The following is a 24679-nucleotide window of genomic DNA, read 5'->3' on the forward strand; positions in this document are numbered from 1 at the left end:
TATTTTTACTTTCCAAGTGACTGGCTGTGTAGTTTAGAATACCATTATCTCCTTACTGTGGTCTTCAGCATATGCACTGATCCTACAGTAGGTGCTCAGGTTATTTTCTTTTACGTTCTTTCCACCAAACATGTCAGATTGGGGGCCATTTCCATATTTCCTCACTATTTCACTTCAAGCATGGTATACTTGTTCCTTGGGCGAATAGCTAGATACCTACTTCTTCTTATAATAATAATAATAATAATAATAATAATAATAATAATTATTATTATTATTATTATTAGTAGTAGTAGTATGTTATTATTATTTTTATTTTATTATTATTATTATTATTATTATTATTATTATTATTGTTCTTCCTATTATTATTATACCGTGTAAAGGGTTTTATGCGATCAGCGGTCAAACCATGTAAACACACATTTCGTTTATTTCGTGTAGTGCGTGAATTGTGGGAACACGAATCCACAGAGTTAACCAACTTTTGCGAAGAGTCTGAATGCTGGCGACTTTTTTGTGAGGACTGTCCGTCATCCCCTGAGCAATGTAGACAATCCTAAATTGTATCCTAAATTGTAACTGTTTTAGTGTAGTTAGACAGTTAGACCTGATTATGTAAATTAGCCTGTCAGTTATAAACGGAGGGATAACCTATGGGCTTTGCTGATTTCGTCTGATTAATTAACCGGTATTAAGATCCGCATCATCCACCCGGAGCCAGTTCTTGGGAGGCCTGAGACATGACTAATGATAATGTAATCTCGTGCTACTGACATTCACTCTTTCACTACGAGGCTGTCTGTGAGGGATAATGTGGTGGCGAGCAAGAGTAGTGGCCTTCCTATCCTATGCCTTTCCACTTTATCCATTGCCTTACTCTTGTCCAGTATATCCACTAGTCTCGTTCCATGTGCCCCAGAAGCTTGGGCTTTGTATTTTATGGAAACTTAATGGATCCTACTGGGGTGAGAGTTAATGTGGATAGACATGGCAATGAAGAAAGGCAGAAAGGAAGAAGGAATAGAAAGTGAGGAAATCGTGAAGGGGACAATAGGAAAGGCATGTGATTAAAGAGAAAAGCGGGAAACGAAAAATTTGAGGTGGAATATGACAGGGTAATGAAATGTCGAAAGGGAGATGAATGGAAGAAAAGGTGAAAAATTGGGAATCAAGAGTGAAAAGAAATGAGTGAAATGTGAGAGCATCTCTTCTCTTCCTCTCACCTCCCCTTCTTCTCTGACCTTCCTCTTCCTCTCTCTCCGTCTCAACTCCTCTTCCTCTCTCCTCGTCTCACTTCTTCATCCTCTCATATCCTCTTCCTCTCGCTCTTCGTCTCACTTTCTCTTCCCCTCTCTTCTTCTCACTACTTCCCCACACATTCCAACCAGTCAAACACTTCCCTTCCTTCTCTCGTCTTCGTCTCAACTCCTCTTCCCGTCTCTCCACTTTCTGTCGTTCAGTCACCCTTCTTCTCAGAGCCCAACGTGGAGTTTCAGCAAAGGCGAAAAACTCTTTGCTTGTTCCCTGATTTCTACCATGTTGAGATATTACTGACAGGACGCATGACACAGGGAACGAAGCGGAAGGTTGAGTGAAAGGGAGTTTAGTATAGAATAAGATTTTAGAAGAAGAATAACCTACCTTTATATTTATCTGTTGTATTTTTTCTTTATATGTCAGGTAGACATATGCAGAGATATCGACAGATAGATATAGACAAAGTTAATATCTGTCTGTCGATATCTCTGCATATGTCTGTCTTTCTCTCTTTGGTGACATGGAGGTAGAGGTTCAGTGTGAGAACAGAATATTGAATAAGAATTTGAAAAGAGTAGAGAGGAATCATTTGTGAATAAGTGCATGATACTTCACGAAGTTTGCTTCGTATACGTCAATACATAGGTTAATTGTATTTGTAGGTCATATGAAACAAACTGCAGAATGAATAGGTTAATGGGCTCCTTCGAATCGAGCTTAAGTTGCATCATTACCTCGTTCAGTGCCAGATAAACACATGCCTGTATTGGATGGGTTGTTTGGGTGTTGACTGGCTTTGCGCCCGTCTTTTGGTGGTTACTCGCTCGTCGTCTTACACTTTTTGGGCTGTAAGGTCATTTCAAAGGCCTTAATAAAAAAAGGGTCTGATAAAGGTAGCTCTAGTTACCAGACCCAGATGCTACACACTTGCTGCTTTAAGGTCAGTCAGGTCAGACATAAAGTCGTGTGGGTCTGGCAAAGAGCGTTGGTGTGAAGTAGAACAAGAAGCAGCCGACGGGATAAAACATTACACTGTCCTTTCTGGAAATATAATTATTATCTGTTAAGCATATAAAAATGTTTGGGAGAACATTCTACGATCTTTTTTTTTTTTTTTTTTACGAGAAATGAGTTTCGCGGTTTAAGCATAATTGTTTTTCTATATATACCTGTCTGTCTGCCTGTGTGTCTGTATCAGTCTATATTATCTGTCTGTCTATATCTGTATCTGTTTGTCTGTATAACTGTCTGTCAATCAGTCCCGAGGTTTGGAAAAAGTATCAGATAATTATAGATAGAATAAGACTTGGAAAGAATTTTCTGGGTTAGTGTCTCACTGTATATTTGTTTGTCTGTCTGTATATTTGTATCTGTATCTGTCTCTCTGGCTGTCTATCTGTCTCTGTCTTATTTGTTTATCCGTCAATACACTTACTGTATATCTGTATCTTTACTGTATATACGTCTGTCTACCTGTTAGTCTGTTAGTCCTATGCAATTTGTCTGTCTGTCTATATCTCTCTTGTCAGCCAGTCTTTTGTAACTTATTTGTGTCTGTGTATTTGGGGGCTTATAGAAGGAATTAAATCTCGATCAAATGTACAACAGGATTTGGACTGAATATAAAATGAGAATCTCTGTCTATTTTATTTATCTGTGCACCAATTTATTTCTTGCATTGCCTGTCAACCCGTCGGTCTGCCTGTCTCTGTCTGTCTGTCTGTCTCGTTATATAAGATGTTGGGGCACGAATCCTAGGTAATGAAAAAGATTGGGAAGAATATAATATGAATTTTGAAAGTGAAATGTCAAGTTCGAACATTGGGTATTATGAAAAGATGGATGTCTGCCTGTTTATCTGACTATCTGGCCGTCTGTCTGTCCAGTATATATCAGCGTTGGGCTGTCTTATCTAACTAGAGTTTATCTATATATGTATAGCGTGTTTATTGTTCTAAGTGTGAATAATTGCCAGCCTGTGTTTATTTGGTTATTAATTTGAGGTTTATATTTATATTTATGTATTTTATGTATGTCAGTCTCTATCTATCCTGTCTACCTTTTTATCCATATACCTATCTTTTTTTCTTCTTTTCGACTAATTCGCCACCATTATAGTTTTTCTTATATTTCTCTTCTGTCTTTATCTTTCTTTTCCTCACACATTTTAGTTAGATCTTCAGTGTTAATTATCATTCACTTCTGATGAATGAATTTCCTGTCAACTTTAGTGCGTTATTCCTCTCTTTCTGTCTTCTCAACTTTTTCTCTCATGTTCTCTTCCTCTCGTCCAGGCCCCCTTTCTTGGCACCTTTTCTCCCTTCATATTGGTTCTAGATTTCTTCATCCGTTTTCCTCCCGTGGTTTCTTTTTCTTGTCCTCATCCTCATTGTTGTTTGTAGTCCATTTTTTTTTTACTTGTTTTCCCTCTTCTTCATCTGCCCTTTCTTAAATGTTATCATGCAGTTGTTCCCTTTCCCTTTCTTCCTCCTCCTCCTTTCTCCCTCTTACTCTCCTTCCTCGTCTTCTCATTCTAGTTAGCATCCCTGACGCGTTTCCCCTTCTCATTAATTCTTCCGTCCCTCCGCAGTCTGTCTTACAGTCTCTCTCTCTCTCTCTTTCTCTCTCTCTCATGGAAAGAATAATTATCTATGGCTGATGAAGGAGAGAGAGAGAGAGAGAGCGAGAGCAAAATAAAGGTAAATTTGCGTATGGCTTAAGATTAAGCTGACCGATATAGACTCGTATTCTTGTTGGTTAAACAGACTCCTTACCACCTTGCCCTGGCGACTTTATTTCTTTATTATATTTTACTATTCTCTTGTCTGTCATTAATGCCTTCGTATCATCAACATTAATTCAGTTAATAACATAAAAAAAAAAAATTATTAACGCACCATACAGGCCACCGAAAATTACTCTTTTGCTAACTTGGTGCAGATTTTCATCCTTTTTGCAGCTTATTTCACGTAGTTCACCGGCGGAAAAATACAACGCTAGGGCCCTACTCCCTCTCCATAGCACTGCATCGTGACTAGCATCAATTTCTAGTGTTTATCTATTGCTCCAACTTAGTATTCAAGAAAGAGAGATGGCAATTTTAGGCCAAGTTGTAGTAAAAACCGTGTAGTAGAGTTAATTGGCAGTCTCTTTAGCTGATCTCAGTATGAGCCTGGCCTAAATGTAGGCATTGGAGCTTCATAGCATCTCTTCCTTAGCTATATAGTTTTTTTAATTATTTATCATATTACACATAACTTTCCCTTACTTATGTCGTCACATTATCTCCAATTGTTTGCATCAGTAACTTACATGTGGATGATGAAATGCAATGTGTAGAATATATCGCTAAGGAATTTGTGTCACGGAATCATCAAAGCGACCTAGAATGTAACTCACAACCAACACTTTCTCAAGGAATTGTTCCTTTCTTACGACAAATTGAATAAATGGTAATATTTAGTACCTGTCAGAACATGATAAACGGGAATAAATCCGCAGGTGTAGAGGAAAACGAGGAAGAAGTAATCAGGGAATCAGATGAGAGAGTAAGTAGAAAAGGAGTGATGTTAAAATGGCAAATAGATACGTAGGCGTAGAGGAGAATGAGGAAGAAAGAATGCGGAAGTTAGGTGAGAAAATGAGTGGAAAAGAAGTGATAAGCTAGCATAGTGACACCAAATATGATAACTGAAAAACAATTATTAATATCGTAAGGATGACTAAAGGTAACAGCTTCCTAGATCCTCATTTACCTCCTCCTTTTTCCTCTTCACTAGTCTCTTTACGTGCTTCTTGCTCTCAACATATTTAGTTCTTATTTCAAATGAACCCCTATCCTGTAACCACTGGCTAAAGTGGTTACAGGATAGGGGTTCATTTGAAATAAGAACTGAATATGTTGAGAGCAAGAAGTACGTAAAGTGAAGAGGAAAAAGGAGGAGGTAAATGAGGATCTAGGAAGAAAAATGAATGCGAACTACTCTGAAAATAGAAAGTTATTCTGGAAAGAGGTGAAAAAAATGTAGAAGTGAAAGCGGTAAGAAATGGGATGGTGTGAAGGATGCAGGTGGTAGATTATTAACCCATGGAGATGAAGTAAGGACCAGATGGAAAGAATATTTTGAAAGCCTGATGAATGGGAATAGAGAGAGCAGAGCAGCTATAAACATGATTGGTTTTGGGGGTGTGCAGAGAAGGAATGCAGTGCCAGGAGACGTGACACTCGCACAGGTGAAGAGTACTATGAAGCGGCTGAAAAATGGGAAAGCAGCTGGGGTTGATGAGGTGTATGCAGAGATGCTTAAATGTAGTGGAGAGAATGAAATGAAGTGCTTGTTGGAGATATGTAAGAAGGCATGGATGAATGAAACTGTGCCAGCAGAGTGGAAAAAGGCTGTGATTTTACCCCTGTACAAAAATAAAGGTGAATGAAGTGAGTGTAAGATTTATCGTGGCATTAGCTTACTGAGTGTGGTAGGGAAGGTATATGGAAGAATATTTATAGAGGAAGTAAGAGAGATATCAGAAGTCCTAGTGAGTGATGAACAGGGTGGCTTTAGGAGTGGCAGAGGATGTGTGGACCAAATATTTTGCAGTGAGACAGATAGTTGAGAAGGTTTGTGAGAAGGACCATAAGGTGTTTATGGTATTCATGGATCTGGAAAAAGCATATGACAAAGTGGACAGAGAAGGATGGTGGAAAGTTTTGCGCATGTACGGTGTAGAGGGTAAGCTGTTAGGTGCCGTCAAGAGTTTTTATGATGGTAGTGAAGCATGTGTCAGGGTTAATGGGCATCTAAGTGAATGGTTCACAATCAGAGTGGGCGTGAAACAAGTTTGTGTGATGTCCCCATGGTTGCTCAATGTATATATGGATGGGGTGATGAGAGAAGTGAAAACACGAGTAGCCTAATGGAGAGAGGGATGGCATTGGTAATGAATGGTGATGGATGGAATATCTCAAATTTGTTGTATGCTGATGATGCAGTACTGCTTGCAAGTACCGGACAAGAACTTGGTAGGCTAGTGCAGAGTTTTGCTGATGTCTGTAAGCGTCGTTCCTTGAGAGTAAATGTAGAAAAGAGTAAAGTGATGGTTATTGAGAGAGAAGGTGACTCCCAGTGCAATGTAACAGTGAATGGAGAGAGACTGGAATTGGTGAGAGAGTTCAAATACCTGGGTACAGTGATAGAAAAGAGAGGAAAATGTACAAAAGAAGTTGAAAGTAGAATGACACAAGGAAGAAAAGTAGCTGGTGCAATTAAAGCCTTGATAAGAAACAGAGGCTTGAGTGTTGCAGCTGCACGAGGCTTACATGAAGGAGTGTTAGTGCCAACTTTAACATATGGATGTGAGACTATGATGTGGCATTAAAATGAAAAGTCAAGGGTAAGAGCAGTGGAGATGGGACTGCCGAGGAATGTATGTGGAGTACAGAGGGTGGATAGGATACGAAATAATGTGATTCGTGAAAGATGCGGAGTGAGGAAGTCGGTGGACACCAGAATTGAAGAGAGTGTACTGAGATGGTATGGTCATGTGGAGAGAATGGATACCAATAGAGTGGTGAAGAAGGTATATCTGAGCGAATTCGAAAGAGGGAGGAGGCGAGGTAGGCCAAGGAGAAGGTGGAGAGATATGGTGGATGAATGTGTGAGGAAGAGAGGTTTGGAAGTCGATGAGGCTAGGGAACTGACAGGAGATCGAGCTGGCTGGATGAATTTGTGAGGAGATATGCATGATCAGGGATTTTTGGCACCCCTTTTTAACGTGGCAGCGTCTGGATTGACTCTGTCGGATACGATATGTGAAGCTACAGAACGTGGTGAATGTTTTTGGCGTATCCGATAGAGCCTGGATTCCAGGGGGATGAATGATGAGTGAATGGAAGCGTGGCCCATTGGATTGGGCAATTTTTGGGCTGTCTGGACATTGCTACTCCTCACCCTCCCCTAGGGTGGGAAAGGAGGTCCGGATGATGATGATGATGATGATGATAGCAAAAAATTGGTAGTGAAAAAGCAATACAGTATATTTACAAAAAGGATAAAAAAGATAGGGGAAAGTGAAGAAGGCATGGGAAGTAACAAAAAAAAAAAAAAACACACACTAGAGACAAACTATTGTAATTAAGAAAGATGGAAAGATTGATTATGAGTGACATTAGATAATGCGAAAAGGAAGTGACAGAGGGGAAAAAAAATCTAAACCCAAAGGACTGAAATATCAAACTCAATCATTAAGTGGGGAGGAGGAGGATTTAGTCTGGGGTAGGGGGATTAATTAAGGAATGGGGGTGGGGGAGTATGGGGAAGTGAGAGAGGGAGGGGGTGTGGATAGAGATAGGGGAGGGGGGACAGGGAGTTGATTGGGATGGATTAGGAGAGAGAGAGAGAGAGAGAGAGAGAGAGAGAGAGAGAGAGAGAGAGAGATGGCTTTGATATTTTTTGCGTGGAATAATTATTTTACATTATGTAGCGAAATGTACATGTTTATTAATAGCGCCAAAGATATGAAGAATAATTTACACAACTTATTATACTTGGAGGCAGCGTGTGGTTTGTAAAATTTGTTTAAATATAGATAGAAATATGAATAAATATAGACAGCTGCGGTGATGCTTGTGATGATAATAGTTGTGGTGGTGCTGTTGGTGTGGTTATGGTTGTTGCGGTTGTTTTTGTGGTTGTGTGGTGATGGTGACTATTGTTGTGGTGGTTGTGGCGGGGGAGGGGTATGATGTTCGTAGTATCTGTCGTAATTGTGGTTATTGCTGTAGTTTTTGTGGTCTTTGTTGTTATTGTTGTTTTTATTGTTGTGGTGGTGGGAGTGGTAGTACGGTATAATTTTGGTCGTGGCTGAAGTTACTTGAGTCTTTAGTGAAGGGTTTGGTGATAGTTTGGTGTGAAAATGGTAGTAATGGTGGTTATGGTGATGGTTTTGTGTGTGTGTGTGTGTGTGTGTGTGTGTGTGTGTGTGTGTGTGTGTGTGTGTGTGTGTGTGTGTGTGAATAAAACTGTGTGTGAGTGGAGGGGGGGAGGGAAGCTGGTCACAGTGGAAGGAACCAGTTAATGGAATATCATGGGTACCAGCACCCCCATTGGTTAATTAGGGTAATGGGCAGAGGTTAGAGGAGCAGCGTGACAAGTTTGCCGCCTCCTGTTGGGCAAGAACTTAGCAGCGTGATAACTAAGCAGTTTTCACACACCACCACACGAACTTCTGTTGTATAGATACGTCCTCGGAGTGAAGGGACTAACCTCGGAAAATTATGAATACGGACTCGGGGCTGTATGTATAGACTTTTAATCCATTTACAGGATTAACAGGTCACAAAGTCAACTATTATCGAAAATTGTTTATTTTTTTGTTTTTCCTTCAGATATCTGCTGTGTAAAAATTATTTTGTGCATAACTTACGAGAATTGTTTGGTTGCAGTAAGAATGACAGTTGTATATACAGAGTCAAGTACGGTCGCCAACAAAAGCCCAGTCGCCTCTCTTGCTTTTCTGTCCATGGACTTTGCTGATTCACCATACTGATTTTCAAAGTCCATGGAGAGGAATGCAAGAAAGGCGACAGTCCATTTGATACCGACTGTACATGCAAGCAGTCTTACACACAACCTTATGAAAGTTTGAACCGTGAATAGCTTAACAAATAGAAGAGTGAAAATAAACATATATAAAAGCTGTCTGATGCACAACTTATCCTCTTCAGCCCAATGACGAAATATATTTTCCATTCTTTTTATGTTCAGGCGAGAGTTTATAAATACGGATCCAGAGGGAACACTTGTAACCTCGTAACTTAATTGTGTATTAGACTGAATATTAAAGTGACAATGCGAAAAACTAAACGATTCCGGAAAAATAAAAAATATGGAACCTTGTTTATTTTGCTGATTGGTTGAAATGCTTTTATATTTTCGAAACACACACACACACACACACACACACACACACACACACACACACACACACACACACACACACACACACACACACACACACACACACACACACACACACACACACACACACACACACACACACACACACACACACACACACACACACACACACACACACACACACACACACACACACACACACACACACACACACACACACACACACACACACACACACACACACACACACACACACACACACACACACACACACACACACACACACACACACACACACACACACACACACACACACACACACACACACACACACACACACACACACACACACACACACACACACACACACACACACACACACACACACACACACACACACACACACACACACACATACACACACACACACACACACACACACACACACACACACACACACACACACACACACACACACACACACACACACACACACACACACACACACACACACACACACACACACACACACACACACACACACACACCGCAGCAGTAGGGCCCGGATGAAAGAATTCTTTGGCTGGAGCTCTCGTGGACTGCCGGAAAACAACTTTTCTGTCGAAGACGTAAGAGAACGTGTGTGTGTGTGTGTGTGTGTGTGTGTGTGTGTGTGTGTGAGAGAGAGAGAGAGAGAGAGAGAGAGAGAGAGAGAAGGGAGAAGAAGAGAGAGCATCACAAAGCTGCCCCAGCAGTGAAGAGAGGGCAGGTCCGGGCTGGGTATCCAAATGTGCAAATAAAATGACCATATGAGAAGTAAAACAAGGGATATGCAACTGAGGCTCTGGCGTGTACCGGAGAGAGAGAGAGAGAGAGAGAGATGTAATCATGTGTCTGTCTTCCCAATTCTCATATCTTCCTCCGTCCTTCCTCGCCTCCCTCCCCAATTTTTTCACATCTTCCTCCCCTTCCCAATCTCATAAGTAGCAAAACTTATGATCTGAGAGACTGGAGACAACTGACCTGCTTTGAGTTTCGCCTCTCAGGAACGATGATGTCTATTTTTTTCCCGTTGCAACCAGTCTTTTTTTTTTTTCCTCAGAGCAGAGATAAGTGAAGGGAAGACATTATTTATTTTTCCTGTCACCAGAGATTTTATTCAGAGGGGAGTTAAGTAAAATGGTGTCTATAATTTTCCTTCTTCCATCAACTGTTTTGTTTAGGCGGGAGATGTCTGAACGTCCTTAAGCTCAGACATCGCTCATTTCAATTAATTTTCTTGTGGTCAAAAGAAGGATAGAGTGACTCGATGTTGGGAACAATCATAGCCCAAGGCCACAGTGAATGGTCAGATGTCAGTGTCACTGCTAAAGTCATTTCAATTTTGGTCTGATTTCAACCAAACAGTGGAAATGTTAAGGGTTATGCAAGAAGTAATTCGATTTTGATAGTAACCAATCGAAGATCAGGGTCACAGTGCAAAGTCAAAATTTTCACCTCTAGACCAGTGCGTGGGCACGGGTGTTTTACTACCAGTGCTTCTTTTTCCCCCCTATCATTCCATTATGTTTTAGAAAATTCTCTCTCTCTCTCTCTCTCTCTCTCTCTCTCTCTCTCTCTCTCTCTCTCTCTCTCTCTCTCTCTCTCTATCCCTCTCTCTTTGTATGTAATATTATGATTGAACCACCTGGCACAGTAACATATCATTAGTTAACGCTGGATTATTTTACCCTTCGTTGGGGAAACCTCACGAGATCGGAGTGTTAACAAGTGTCAATAATCACCACACTATTCATCACATTGCTCTAGCTATATTCCTCATCTACTCTGTACTCTCATACATTCCCCCATATCACCCTCACCTTCCAAAAAACTCTTCTAGCTTTGGTTATTTTGGCCTCCTACCTATACACATTGGCTTGTTATTTAATAGAAAATGGTTTCAGTCGGATTCAGACCCTCTTCAGGTATGGATAATATACAGAGAGATACAGTAGATAGATAGATACACACACACACACACACACACACACACACACACACACACACACACACACACACACACACACACACACACACACACACACACCAGTTCATACTTGTCGCAAAGTGTTGTTGTGCCGGCAATATTTATTTGTTCAGTAGTTAAATACGTCCACTTTTCTGAAACCTGAGACTGTAAGAAAGTGGAGTCTTAAATTAATGTTTCATCCAGGCTTAAATTTCGATATGGTGATGGTGTGTTGAAGGACTAAATATTAAAAATGTACTGGAGTTTTTAACAGTGTATGACTCACCCTCGTTTAAATTTGTGTGGTGTTGTTGGTGTGTATGTTGACTGTGCCTCGTCTTTAGCACCACTTGCGGCTTTACTGCTGCATATGCTCCCCCTCCCCTCCCCCCTGTTATTATGGCCTCTGAATCTGTGCCAACCCTCATGACTGAACATTACAGTTGCCCTCACAACTTTTTATCACTAGACGTATTATTGCTGTTACGACCTTCTCTCTTACCATGCTCACCACAGTGATGTACTTAAGTGACTGAGTTCCTGGGATTTTTTTTTTTTTTTCCAGTAGCTTCTCTTTAGCTTTACACGTTTTGAAAGTTAGTCGCTTCCTTGTCTCACACGGGGGAGACTCTTTCTGATTCAGAGGAGTTACATTTAGTCCTCAAATATCTCTTCAGTATGGTGACATCATATTAAAGTTTTGCTGCCTCCAGACAATATTTTTTTTTAGCTTAGAGAGACTTGAAATTGAGGAGAAAAATTCAGGTTTAATATCATAGTACAGTTTTAGAAGAAGCGTTGTTTGGTGCTACGAATACGCCCGCGACTTACCAAGCAAGATCCCACGTTATGTTTTGAGCTGTGTGTGTGTGTGTGTGTGTGTGTGTGTGTGTGTGTGTGTGTGTGTGTGTGTGTGTGTGTTTGTGTGTGTGTGTGTGTGTGTGTGTGTGTTTGTAATTCGTAGCTCTACAATTTAGCCCCACCAGTATATCATTCTCTTCCGTGACACGTGACTTAAGACTGTATGCACAGTTAGCAGCACATGAACCTGGGACATTGTTTGAAGTGGAGGTCTGCCTACAATTTCCGACGTTTCTGCATCACAGTTACTTGGTCACTTCAGTTAACATTTAACACCTCTGTTCATTTATGTCGCTGCCACCAAAAAATATGACTGCCAAGGTTGTCAAGTATACCTCTGCTACATATTGATGCTGTACCAGGTTCGTATGTTGTCAGCTGTACCTCCTTTTTATCTTGGCTTCAAAACTTGCTGACTCTTCTTTTCTGTCTTCACCCAGGCCTCCTACGACTCCAGAAGATTTACCAGTCCCTCCGACCAGCCCGAGCGTCCTTTGAGATTCGGGTGGTGAGACGTGTCGAGTCGGCTCATGACGCCCTGGCCTTCCTTAGGACCCTGGAAAGCAGCAGCAGGTGAGTGGATGTTTACCGGGATGCGTGCTTGGATAGGGTGTTATTTTTATAGCTGAATGTGTTGGTCTTCTTTACGACTTTGAAAAGCAACATCAGATAAGTGAATGGTTAACTGGGTAAATGGATAGATAGATTGCTATTTTCTTAGATGTGTGTGATGGCCTTCTTTAGGACCTTGGAAAGCAACAGCAGATGAGTGGATGGGTAGCTGGATGGATGGATGAATGAATGCAATGTTCGGTGCATAGTTACAATACTACTATATATGGAACCTGAAAAGCAACAGGTAGCTTGATGGTCACCTGGGTGGAAGGATGGATTTTTAAGCATTTAGTTATAACTAAGGCCACCCTAAGGTTCTGGGAATCTACAACAGGTGAGTGGATGGTTACATGGATGGATGGAATGTCAGACTGTTAGGTGCATTCGTATAATATCGTTACTTATACATGGCATATCTTTGACCTCATTCAGTCCGGTGGGTTTGTAGATCCTGACAAATATTCCACTGTGGAACTCTGTGTGGTAGGTCGGGGCTCTCACCATCCACTCACTCGATGTAATGCTGCTCCCGGGTGTCTGCCCTTTCCTCTCCTCCATCCTTCTTTCCTTCCATCCTCTTCAATCTTTCTTTCCTTCATTCTTTCCTCGTCCTTCTCCCAAAAGGTGACGTTACACTCCCTCTTCTGTCTTTCTTTCTTTCAATCTTTCCTCTTCCATCTGCCTGTAGGTGACTCTGCACTGATTGACAAGCCAAATGGTTTCCTGTACACCAGGAAACCATTTACTACGCTGGGAGGTAACCATATAACCAAATTTTGGCGCCTGGTGGTTTAGTAGGTAATTATTGCGCTCCAGTCGGATTGAGCCGGTGAAGGTTTATATCCAAGGGATGGTTGGGGTTGATTGCTCATGTAATGCCGCTCAGGGATGAATGAGGCTGGTCACTCATCTTAAATGTCGGAACCAACTGCCTAGCCCCGGGCTTCTACGATCCTCATGGGGCAATGAAGGATTGGATGTTGGATGGAACTCTGTCACTGACTGATTTTGAAACTTACTGTGATGAAATGACCAAGTCTACAAGTAGTGTACAAGTATTCTTATGCAGCTGTGATTCATTTTTAACCAAACTTGATGAAAAGGTTGACGGCCAGCCAAGAGTTTGACCATCATATTTGAGAATAGGTCAAAGTAACATGACCACTACATCCATCCCCAAACAAACTGCCTGATGGCAGCATGATTTTCATCACATGTGCGTCCGTGTGTGTGTGTGTGTGTGTGTGTGAGAGAGAGAGAGAGAGAGAGAGAGAGAGAGAGAGAGAGAGAACATGAGAAAGTTATTGTTTTAGCTCAGTTGTTCATCTGTTGTTGTTCAGCTACCTCACCGGTAATGCTGGAAGTTTACAGCAAGATGAAATTGTTATGATAGGTGTATTTATGCAGAAATTCTCGTTCGCTCGTCACGTGCTCACAGAGCGCACTTTCCTGGTGTTGTTGAAAAGACTGTGTTGGTGTTGACAGGGGCGGTAAGAAATTTGCCGCAGTAGGGAAAACAGTTCTTATCCACAAACCAAACTTTAATTCTTTAAGACAAGCGGTATGGTGCAGTTTCTCCTCTCTCTCTCTCTCTCTCTCTCTCTCTCTCTCTCTCTCTCTCTCTCTCTCTCTCTCTCTCACCAACTTCCTCCTTTCCTCCCTCGCTTTTAGCAATGAAGGCACTTAAAGTTCGCACCTGGCGTTATGTAGCTTTTGTTTGGGTTGGGGCTGTGAATACACTTCCCCCCACGTGTATGCAACACAGAATGGCCCAGCAACGTCCTCTACACTCGCCCCAGTGAATGTGTATTGTCCTGGGCAGAGGGACAGTACGCTGGAGTGTCCTGCTTGCTGTGCGATGCTGTATTGTATTTTTTATGTTTTGATTCAGTTCTCTGCGCCTCCTTGCCCCTCCCCCCCCCTCTCTCTCTCTCTGTGGTGTGTGTGTGTGTGTGTGTGTGTGTGTGTGTGGGAGGGAGGGTGGGTGGGTATACTTGCTCCCTTTCCTTCATCTGTGAAGCACCCCTCCGTAGTTCAAGAAATTTTGTGTAAAAAGGGAAAAAGAAAAACTAAGGACGCAGACATCAGTGAGAATGGAGGAGGAAAGAGGAAGGACACGAAGGGAGAATATATGGGAAGGATGAAAAACAGGCCACGGAATGAACAGGAAAAAGAAACACAGCAATACGGAGAAAAGAAATATGAGGGAAATTGAAGGAACAGTGAATGGAAGGAGAAGGAGACAAGAAAGAAGAATAAATTAAGTAAATTAGAGAAACAAGGAGGGAACTGGAAAGGGAAACGAGAGAGCAGAAAAAAGAAAGGGGAGAAGAAAAATGAGGGTAATGTAGTTAACAGTGAATATAGGAAGAGGAGGGAAGCGATAATGGGAATGTATTGAAGAGATGAGAGGTACAAGACAGAAAATGGAGAGAAAGAGAGAGAGAGAGAGAGAGAGAGAGAGACCCACTCCTGCCGCTTCCCTAGTCTCACTGCTGTATATACTGTACACACATACTGTATATTCATCTCTCGTCTTATCAGGAGAGAGTGCAAGTTGGATCGAAGCTGTTTTAACTTCCCAGTAAACAGCTTTTCTAATGTGGGTATAAATCTTAAAATGTCTGTGTTAAATATTCTCTAATTTTAGTAAAGCAGTTTGGTAAATACAAACACATCAACTTCTTCACTGCAGTGAGTCTGTTTAGTCTGAGGACAAGTGGTGGTTGAGTGGTAGGAGAAGTTGGCTGGTGTCTGTAAAGCCCCATGATCGATTCCAGGTTAGGGATGGGAACAGTTCGATGAAGAGTTGCATTAAAACAAACTGAAACTGGACACAAAACCCACCGACAAAAGTAATGATAATAATAATAATAATAATAATAATAATACCATCACATCAGTCTTGAATGAAACCTCCCAGCAAGTATTCGGTATGGTGGGAGGGCATTAGTGCAGACTGTACGGCGTTGGTGAATGGACTAGGATATCATTGCTGAGAATCGGATACAAAAAACACTCCAGTAAAGTCTTTCTGTACTTTATTTTGGCTACTACCAACAGATTTTATTCGACTTAGAGATTTTATAAACTGGAGGAATTAGACACGCCGTCAATTAGCCCCGTTGATTAATCCCCTTAAAAAACTATCTATCTATAGCCCGACGCCCTAATCCCGCAAAGGGTGGCCGCAGACAAAACGCCTCCAAGTCGCTCTGTCACCCACCATTTGACTATCCTCCCCCCAACTCACCCCCCCCTCCCTCATATATCTCTCAACTCCATCCCTCCACCTAATCCTCGGTCTACCTCTCCCTCTCCCTCCCTCCACCTCACTTACATACACCCTCTTAGTCAGTCTTTCATTCTCCATTCTCTTCACATGTCCAAACCACCTCAGTGTATTTCTCCTAATCTTCTCAACCACATCCACATCCACCCCACAGCGTTCCTTCACTTCTTTATTCGTCAACCTGACCCTCCACGTCACTCCACATGCTCCTGTCAAGTAACTCATTTCCACTGCTCTCACTCTTGACTTGTTCCCCTCTTGCAAGGTCCATGCCTCGCTTCCATACGTCAGGGTAGGGATCACAATACTATCATGCAGTGACTTCTTAACTTCCATACTCATCTCCCTATTTCTCATCACTGCTTTCAGTGTACCAACAACCTTCCTTCCCTGCTGTACCCTTTCACGCACTTCATCCCCCAAAGTTCCATCCATACTCATCACACTACCCAAGTACTTGAATGCACTCACATTCTCCATATCCTCACCATCCAACCTCACTGCACACTCTGTGACTTCATTCCTCTCAAACACCATAACTTTACTTTGTTTTACATTAACTTTCAGATTCCTCCTCCTACACACTGTCCCAAATTCATTCACCAAACCTTGCAACTCCCATTCATCTTCACTCAACAGTACTGTATCATCAGCAAACAGCAACACCGGAAACTTCCAAATCTCACCCTCATTCATTAGAGCCACCCCCACATCCACTGCCCTACCCTGCACCTCCTTTACAACCCCATCCATGTATATATTAAACAGCCATGGAGACATCACACAAGCCTGTTTCAGTCCCACATTGAGATCAAAGAACTCACTCAGCTCACCATCCACTCGCACCGCAGCCTTAGCTCCCTCGTACATACTCTTCACAGCACTCGACAATTTCCCCTCCACTCCATATATTCTTAATACCTTCCACATACCTTGCCTATCTATTCTGTCATAAGCTTTCTCCAAGTCCATGAAGGCAGCATACACTTTCCTTCCCTTCTCTAGATACTTCTCCACTAAACATCTTAGAACAAATATCTGATCTACACACCGTTTTTAAAAACGACGTCGTCGTAGTGGAAGGATTTCAGTTTTCCTGAGAGGGAATGGATTACTTTACGTAGGTCATGTGTGAGGATATATATAGATCTTGCAATGTTTTCCTCTGGTTCTAGTAAGGGCTGCCTTCACGTGGTGGAACTGATATAACCGGGCGGCCTAACTGCCTGCTTATGTAAACGTCCCTCATCTACTTCCTATCACCCCAAAAGAGGATGGTGGACTGAAGGAGGGGGGACAACAGCCTGTAGTCCACTGAGTTCACATTTCAGATGAACCTGGGGCTACAACAACAGCGTCAGCAGCAGCAATAACTTTAACAACTTCAACAATAACGACTACAATAACAAACCACAAACAACAGGTACAACAACAACCACAACTACGATGCAATGACAACAACTGCTGTTGCTGCTACCGCCGGCGGCGGCGGCGGCGCTGCCGCCAGTAATAACTAGAGGCTCCCCTTTGGGGGGAATCGCACCAGCCATGAGCCTATACACATCTAGCGCGGCTCGGAATATAACCTTGACCTTGACCTTGACCGACTTTCATCATTTCGAACTCGTAGATTTTCATTCATGCTACACACCTTTAATAAAATTTTGTTATGATATCTTGAGCGGTTGCGAAGTTATCGTGGTAACAGACACACAGGCCTTGACTTCCTTCCACCAGTTTCGAACTCGTAGGAGATTTTCATCCCAACTACACATCTGTAAAATTTTGTGATATCTTGAGCGGTTGCAAAGTTATCGTGGTAACAGATAGACTGACCTTGACCTACGTTCACCAATTTCGAACTCGTGATCGATTTTTTTTCCAAATACACAACTGTAAAGTTTGTGATGATATCCTGAGCGGTTGCGAAGTTATCGTGCTAACAAGACACACACACAGACACACAGACATTCAAATTGAAAACAATACCAGCTTCGCTCTCGCGGCTGGTAATAGACTCTCTTCTTCCTACTTTTTGACCAATATTATTGAGCTTGAAATAATCTTTCGAACTCTTGGTGTTGCACGTTACCTTTTTGAACTTCCTTACTACGCTCTCCAGAAATGAATAAATCTGGTATTTAGTGTATATACTGTATGTATTGTGTGAATATATAAGTGAGTTCACCACCTGGCACATCCCATGCAGTATTGTTTTTAGATATCTTTGTCACTGGCTGTGCAATACAGACTTTTCATATCGCCCCTGCAGACGTCAAGGGTGTATATTTAGCTCAGAGAAATCCACGACACACACGAGGTTACAGGGATCTTGTTAACGCCTTCACTCCCGTCACTGGTTTTGGTGTTTATTCTGGCTGCTACTTGGCCATTTAACTTAGCTCAGAAGAGGCTTTGTTAGCTGGCTGGGTTAAATAACACTCTCAATAACACCACTGCTGGGGTGTTGGCCTAAGTTGGATGGGTTAAATAACACCTTCAATAACACCATTGCTGGGGTGTTGGCCTAAGTTGGATGGGTTAAATAACACCTTCAATAACACCACTGCTGGGGTGTTGGCCTAAGTTGGATGGGTTAAATAACACCTTCAATAACACCACTGCTGGGGTGTTGGCCTAAGTTGGATGGGTTAAATAACACCTTCAATAACACCACTGCTGGGGTGTTGGCCTAAGTTGAATGGGTTAAATAACATCTTCAATAACACCACTGCTGGGGTGTTGGCCTAAATTGGATGGGTTAAATAACACCTTCAATAACACCACTGCTGGGGTGTTGGCCTAAGTTGGATGGGTTAAATAACACCTTCAATAACACTACTGCTGGGGTGTTGGCCTAAGTTGGATGGGTTAAATAACACCTTCAATAACACCACTGCTGGGGTGTTGGCCTAAGTTGGATGGGTTAAATAACACCTTCAATAACACCACTGCTGGGGTGTTGGCCTAAGTTGGATGGGTTAAATAACACCTTCAATAACACCACTGCTGGGGTGTTGGCCTAAGTTGGATGGGTTAAATAACACCTTCAATAACACCACTGCTGGGGTGTTGGCCTAAGTTGGATGGGTTAAATAACACCTTCAATAACACCACTGCTGGGGTGTTGGCCTAAGTTGGATGGGTTAAATAACACCTTCAATAACACCACTGCTGGGGTGTTGGCCTAAGTTGGATGGGTTAAATAACACCTTCAATAACACCATTGCTGAGGTGTTGGCCTAAGTTGGATAAAAGAGTCTGGTAGCAGCAAGGACAGACAAAATGTCATCGTAGTGAAAAGATTAATAAAGGGTTAAGATTGTTAAAATTCTTTATTAGTAAATTTTTTCCCTCCTAGTGAATTATTCAGCTTATTAGAGACTTGCTGAACTGGAAGGGATATGTTCTTAGCGTACTGAGCTCCGCCTATTGGCTTATACTCCCAAAGATCTTAAGTCTGAGCCCCAGGTTTCTCCCGATAATTAACTGTTGAAAATGCCTAGTTCTCTCCATTATACTGAACCTGGACTCTCAGTGAAATATAGAAACTGGAAAATTTATCAGTGTATTATCAATCGAATCCCTGGGTTGCTGCTGGTGGGGTGTTGCTGGAAAGTTACTTAGCGTACCACCCTGCGCCTACAGGCTCATTATCCCCTTGAAAATGCCTTGTTCCGTCAAGTCTTCTAGACATGTAGTCTCTCTCTCTCTCTCTCTCTCTCTCTCTCTCTCTCTTTCTCTCCTTATCTATCTGTATATATATATATATATATATATATATATATATATATATATATATATATACAGTATATATATTATGTACTTGTATATACAAGTGTGTGTGTGTGTGTGTGTGTGTGTGTGTGTGTGTGTGTGTGTGTGTGTGGATGTTAGTGATGTGAATATCATAGAGAAGGTAATGTGTACCGTGCTGAATAAATCGCCTATAGAAAGGTAATGTCACGTACCACATGGAATGCGGTGTTTATAAATAGAAAGTCAGATCAGAGGACTTTGGCAGCATTAGGACACCCCTTGCCCTCACACACACAAACAATTTACTGCCCATATTTCCTCACGTTTCCAGGCCTCTGTTTTAACCCGTATTTTTGTGCTGATTTTAGTTTCTTGTGCGGGAGGGAAGGACCGACTCTGACTCGTCTTGAAGGGGTTGATAATTGGAGAGAGAGAGAGAGAGGGGGGGGGGTCCACGTAAGCAGCATAAGAGAAAACTGACGATAAATAAGAGAAAGTCGAGATAGGCTGGATCGACGCGAGGAAGATAAGGCGAAGAAAATTCCGGGAAAGCAAGGTTGTTTTCGACCTGCCCGGATGCCGCTTCCTGTGTGTGTGTGTGTGTGTGTGTGTGTGTGTGTGTGTGTGTGTGTGTGTGTGTGTGTGTGTGTGTGTGTGTGTGTGCTCTTTTCTAGTTTGTATATATGCGTTAGGTTGTGTGCGTGTGTGCTCTTGCATGTTGCGTACCGCTGAGACACAGGGCACAAGTAACGACACTGGAATTTCCCTGCAGTTTCTTCTTAATGGAGACAGTGGCTTGATGCCATCACTTCCCGTACCTCCTTCACGACAGGCCCACGCTCAAGGTGGATTTGCCATTATCTCTCCCAGGAAAGATGGATGATATCTTTCCAAAGTTGAATAAAATCATCTGAAGGTAGTAGTAGTATTAATAGTAGTAGTATTAATAGTAGCAGTAGTAGTAATAGCAGTAGTAGTAGTAAGAGTAGTTGTAGTAGTAGTAGGAGGAGGAGGAGTAATAGTAGTAGTAGTAGTAGTGGTGCTGTTGGTGGTGGAAGTGGTAGCTCCGGGTTGATTTGAAACACGAACCCAGTTGACTGCAGGCTGAAGCTTCTCTCCTGCAGCACACTACCCTCCTTTCAGGGGATAGGGGGGTAATTAAGGGACGCTTGTATAACAGGGCAGTGAAAGCCACCTGGTTATACACAGTGCCACCACATGAAGGCGTCTTTTTCCAGCACGATCTGAATTTTGTATGAACAGAATACAAAATAGGTCATCAGACTGAAGTGGTTAACCCCTGTACTGCCAATTGTAATCACTCACTGCTGAATCAGGTAATATGGCACTGGTAAGGACAGAATTAGAAAAAAGGTGTTCATGCTGAGGGAGTTAAGTGCTTGGCTTATTGTTTTCATAAATCGTAATATTTAGGTAGCTCAAAATATAAAGAATATTGTCTTGAAAATGTTTAAACGTTTGTATTAATAAAAAAATATTTAGTAGTTTATATCATTATCATTGTAATCCCTTTTCTGCCAGTTCTCTGATGGAAGAGTTAACCGATTCTCACAGTCCTTCAAAAATGCAGCAGGTAAGCTGTAGGTCGATTTTCCTCAGTCTCGTTCCATCTCCGTGTGATTTAGTCTTTTAAACGCAGTGTCATCGAACACCTGAAAATTAATAGAACTTGATTCTGATTTTCAAGTATTTCTTGTGAAGCAAAGCCTTTTCAAGGTGTTCATTATTATTATTATTATCCATCCATCAATCCATCATCCAACCCTACGTTGCCCCATGAGGAGCGTAGGAGCCCGGGGCTAGGCAGTTGGTCCTGACATTTAAGATGAGAGTGACCAGCCTCACTCATCCCTGAATGGCATTACGTGAGCAGTAAACCCCAACCACCCCTTGGATATAAACCTTCACCGGCTCAATCCGATTGGAGCACAATAATTACCCACTAAACCACCAGGCGCCAAAATTTGGTTATATGGTTACCACCCGGCCTAGTAAATAGTTTCCTGGTGTACAGGAAACCATTTGGCTTGTCACTCAGTGTAGTCACCCATAGGCAGAAGGAAAAGGAAGGAATGAAGGAATGAAAGACAGAAGAGGGAGTGTAAAGTCACCCGTAGGCAGAAGGACGAGGAAAGAATGAAGGAAAGAAAGATAGAAGAAGATGGAAGGAAAGAAGGATGGAGGAGAGGACAGGGCAGACATCCGAGAGCAGCACTACATTGAGTGAGAGGATGGTGAGCGCCCCCACCTACCGCAAATTATTATTATTGTTATTATTATTGTTGTTGTTTTGTATAAATATTATGAACATTCTGCACATCTGCAAAATGTATTCGAAGGAAGTCGGTAACGGGAACATTTTTGTTTAAGATCATAGAAATAGCTTTGAAAAAGACTGAATTGAACGTATTTTTAGCGCCTGGTTTCAAAGACTATTATGACACTAATTCAGAGCAAAGATATATGACTAACACTGGAGCTGAAATGGGAAAGGAGATGTAGAAGTGGTTTTGGTTTTGAAGTGGCGTCGGTGTTGAGGTGGCGTCGACATTAAAGTGGCGTCGGCGTTGAAGTGGCGTCAGCGTTGAACTGGCGTTGGCGGTGATGTGATCCTGGTGTAGACGTGACTTGATAAGTGAGTTTGCTAAAAGGCTTTACCCAGAAATGGAAGAAGTTATGCTATTCATGTCATTAACCCAGATGTGTAACCTGATAAAAGATGGAAAATAAGGGCAGAGAGAAACACGGAAAAATTAAGTGGAGAGGTAGGACAGAAGAGGAGGACAGTAAGGAGAGAGAGATTGGAGACAAAAAGGCCCCTTTTAGTCGCCTCTTAAAGACAAGCAGAGATAATGAGAAACTATTCCCTCCCCCTTCCTCTTCCCCCAGGGAGATTGAAAAGGGTATAATGCCAGACTTTGACCCTGATGTGAAAAGTAAATATGAATCAGATTTACATGCGATACACGGATATACAGGTTTTGAAATATAAGAAAGTTGCAAGACGAGTGTCCCTTATGTTACGAGTGAATATAATGAAATATCACACTTACGGACAGACATGTCACTCAACTGGAGAATCGAAAAAATGCGGAACGCTGCATAATATTCTGGAAAGATTGCTTGGCCCCTAAGACTGCATTGCTGGTTTTTCGAAATCATTGCTCTTCCTCATTATATCGGAAAGATTGAAATATTTTTGTATCCATTGTTTACATAAAAAAGCAATAGCCGAGGACATTAATGTATGTATATTGTAAATCTTTCAGTAGTTGAGCACATTATTATTTACTCTATATATTAACTTGTAAGTATTTCAGTAGTCAGACCCATTAATGTGCATCTGTTGACTTGTAATTCTTTTTTATTGTCTTCTTTCAGGTGGACCCAAAAGTATGTGGTGTTGGACTGCAGCACGGAGATGGCCAAGAGTCTCATCGTTGGCCACGTAAGGGACGTGCATATGGGTCGACGCAACTACCACTACCTTATGTCCGGCCTTGTGAGTACCATCACACCCACCCTCTCCCAATCCGACTACCTTCACCGCACATCCTTACATCCCTATCTTCCTCCACATGTCACACTGCCTCCATTATTCTTATATCCCGTCGTGAGGACAGCATCTCATCTCGCCACCTCGGCTTCTCCTTGATCATCCCATACTACTCTTGCTTTGTTTGCACTTTGTCCCTCTTCAGCTGTGCTACTGGGGACTTAGATATAACGTAGACTGTTGAGGTTTGTTGTCAGGGAGAAAATATACGACATTCTCATGACCTTTTTATTTGCATTCATGATGCCACCCTCACCACTGCAGCTTCCCTAAATCTTCCCCCTCTTCTCTTTTCTCGTACTCCTTAATGACTCTTCTGTACTTGATAGGCGTAAATCCATCTTTTTATCTATTGATTCCCCTTTTATTGTTCCTTTATCATTTATCACCTGATGAAGTCCCTCCTGTTGCCCTCAAGAACTGTGGTTCTGTGCTTACACCTGCCTAGGTAAACTCTTTCCTCTTTGTCTGTCAACTTGTACCTTTCCTTCTTGCTGGAAGTTTGCTCACATTCAGCCAGTCCCAAAGAAAGGTGACCATTCCCAACCCTCTAACTATCATCCAGTTGCTTTAACGTCCTGTGGTTCAAAAGTTTTCGGGTCAGCTCTTAACTGAAAAGTTTTAAAGCATCTTTCCTATCACAGCTTTCATTCTGATTGTCAGTAAGTGTTCCGTCAGGGATGCTCCACTGGCGATCTTCTCACCTACCTTTCAAACTCCTAATCATCCTCCTTTCGGGACTTTGGTGAAAGCTTTGCCATTGCACTTGACATCTCAAAAGCTTTTGATCGAGTCTGGCATGAATCTTTAATTTCCAAACTGCCCTCTTACGGTTTCTGTCCTTCTATCTGTGCCTTCATCTGTAGCATCCTTTCTGGTCATTCAATAGCCGCTGTTGAAGATAGCCATCGTTCATCTAGATATATCAACAGTGGTGTTCCTCAGGGCTCTGTCCTATCACCATCTCTCTTCCTTTTATTCATCAATGACCTTTTAAGCTGTACATCTAACCTTATCCATCGTACGCTGATGATTCCACCCTTCACCTTTCCATTTGGTTCTCGCAGCTGCCATCTCAGCAGATACTTCAACAGGCAAGGGATGAGGCTATGGCACACGTAATGTCTGACTTGGCTCGTATCTCTGACTGGGGTAAAAATAATGTTGTTGTTCTTAATGCTTCAAAGACTCAGTTCTTACACCTATCAACCTGACAAAATCTTCCACAGGAGTACCCATAAATGTTTAATAATATCCAGCTCAATCCTGCATCATCCTTGAACATGCTTGGGGTTTCATTCACCCGGGACTTAAATTGGAAAGATCATATTACATCTCGTGTAAAATCTGTTTCCAAGAGATTATGTGTGCTAAGCCGACTTCGTACC

General features: G+C 42.0%; 1 protein-coding gene across 1 annotated transcript in view; it reads left to right on the plus strand.

Moving 5' to 3' along the window:
* LOC145414185 (glutamate receptor 1-like) overlaps positions 1-24679 on the plus strand; it is a 337109-nt gene that overhangs the window by 44860 nt on the left and 267570 nt on the right. The window contains exons 4-5 of the mRNA XM_080283792.1: positions 12489-12621; positions 23117-23237. Of these exons, the coding sequence (XP_080139918.1) occupies positions 12489-12621; positions 23117-23237 (254 nt within the window). The remainder of the gene's footprint in view (positions 1-12488; positions 12622-23116; positions 23238-24679) is intronic.

The sequence above is a fragment of the Coenobita brevimanus genome, chromosome 1 (genome assembly GCF_032717465.1).
Source record: "Coenobita brevimanus isolate Jiangsu-jjx chromosome 1, ASM3271746v2, whole genome shotgun sequence".
Taxonomy (NCBI): domain Eukaryota; kingdom Metazoa; phylum Arthropoda; class Malacostraca; order Decapoda; family Coenobitidae; genus Coenobita; species Coenobita brevimanus.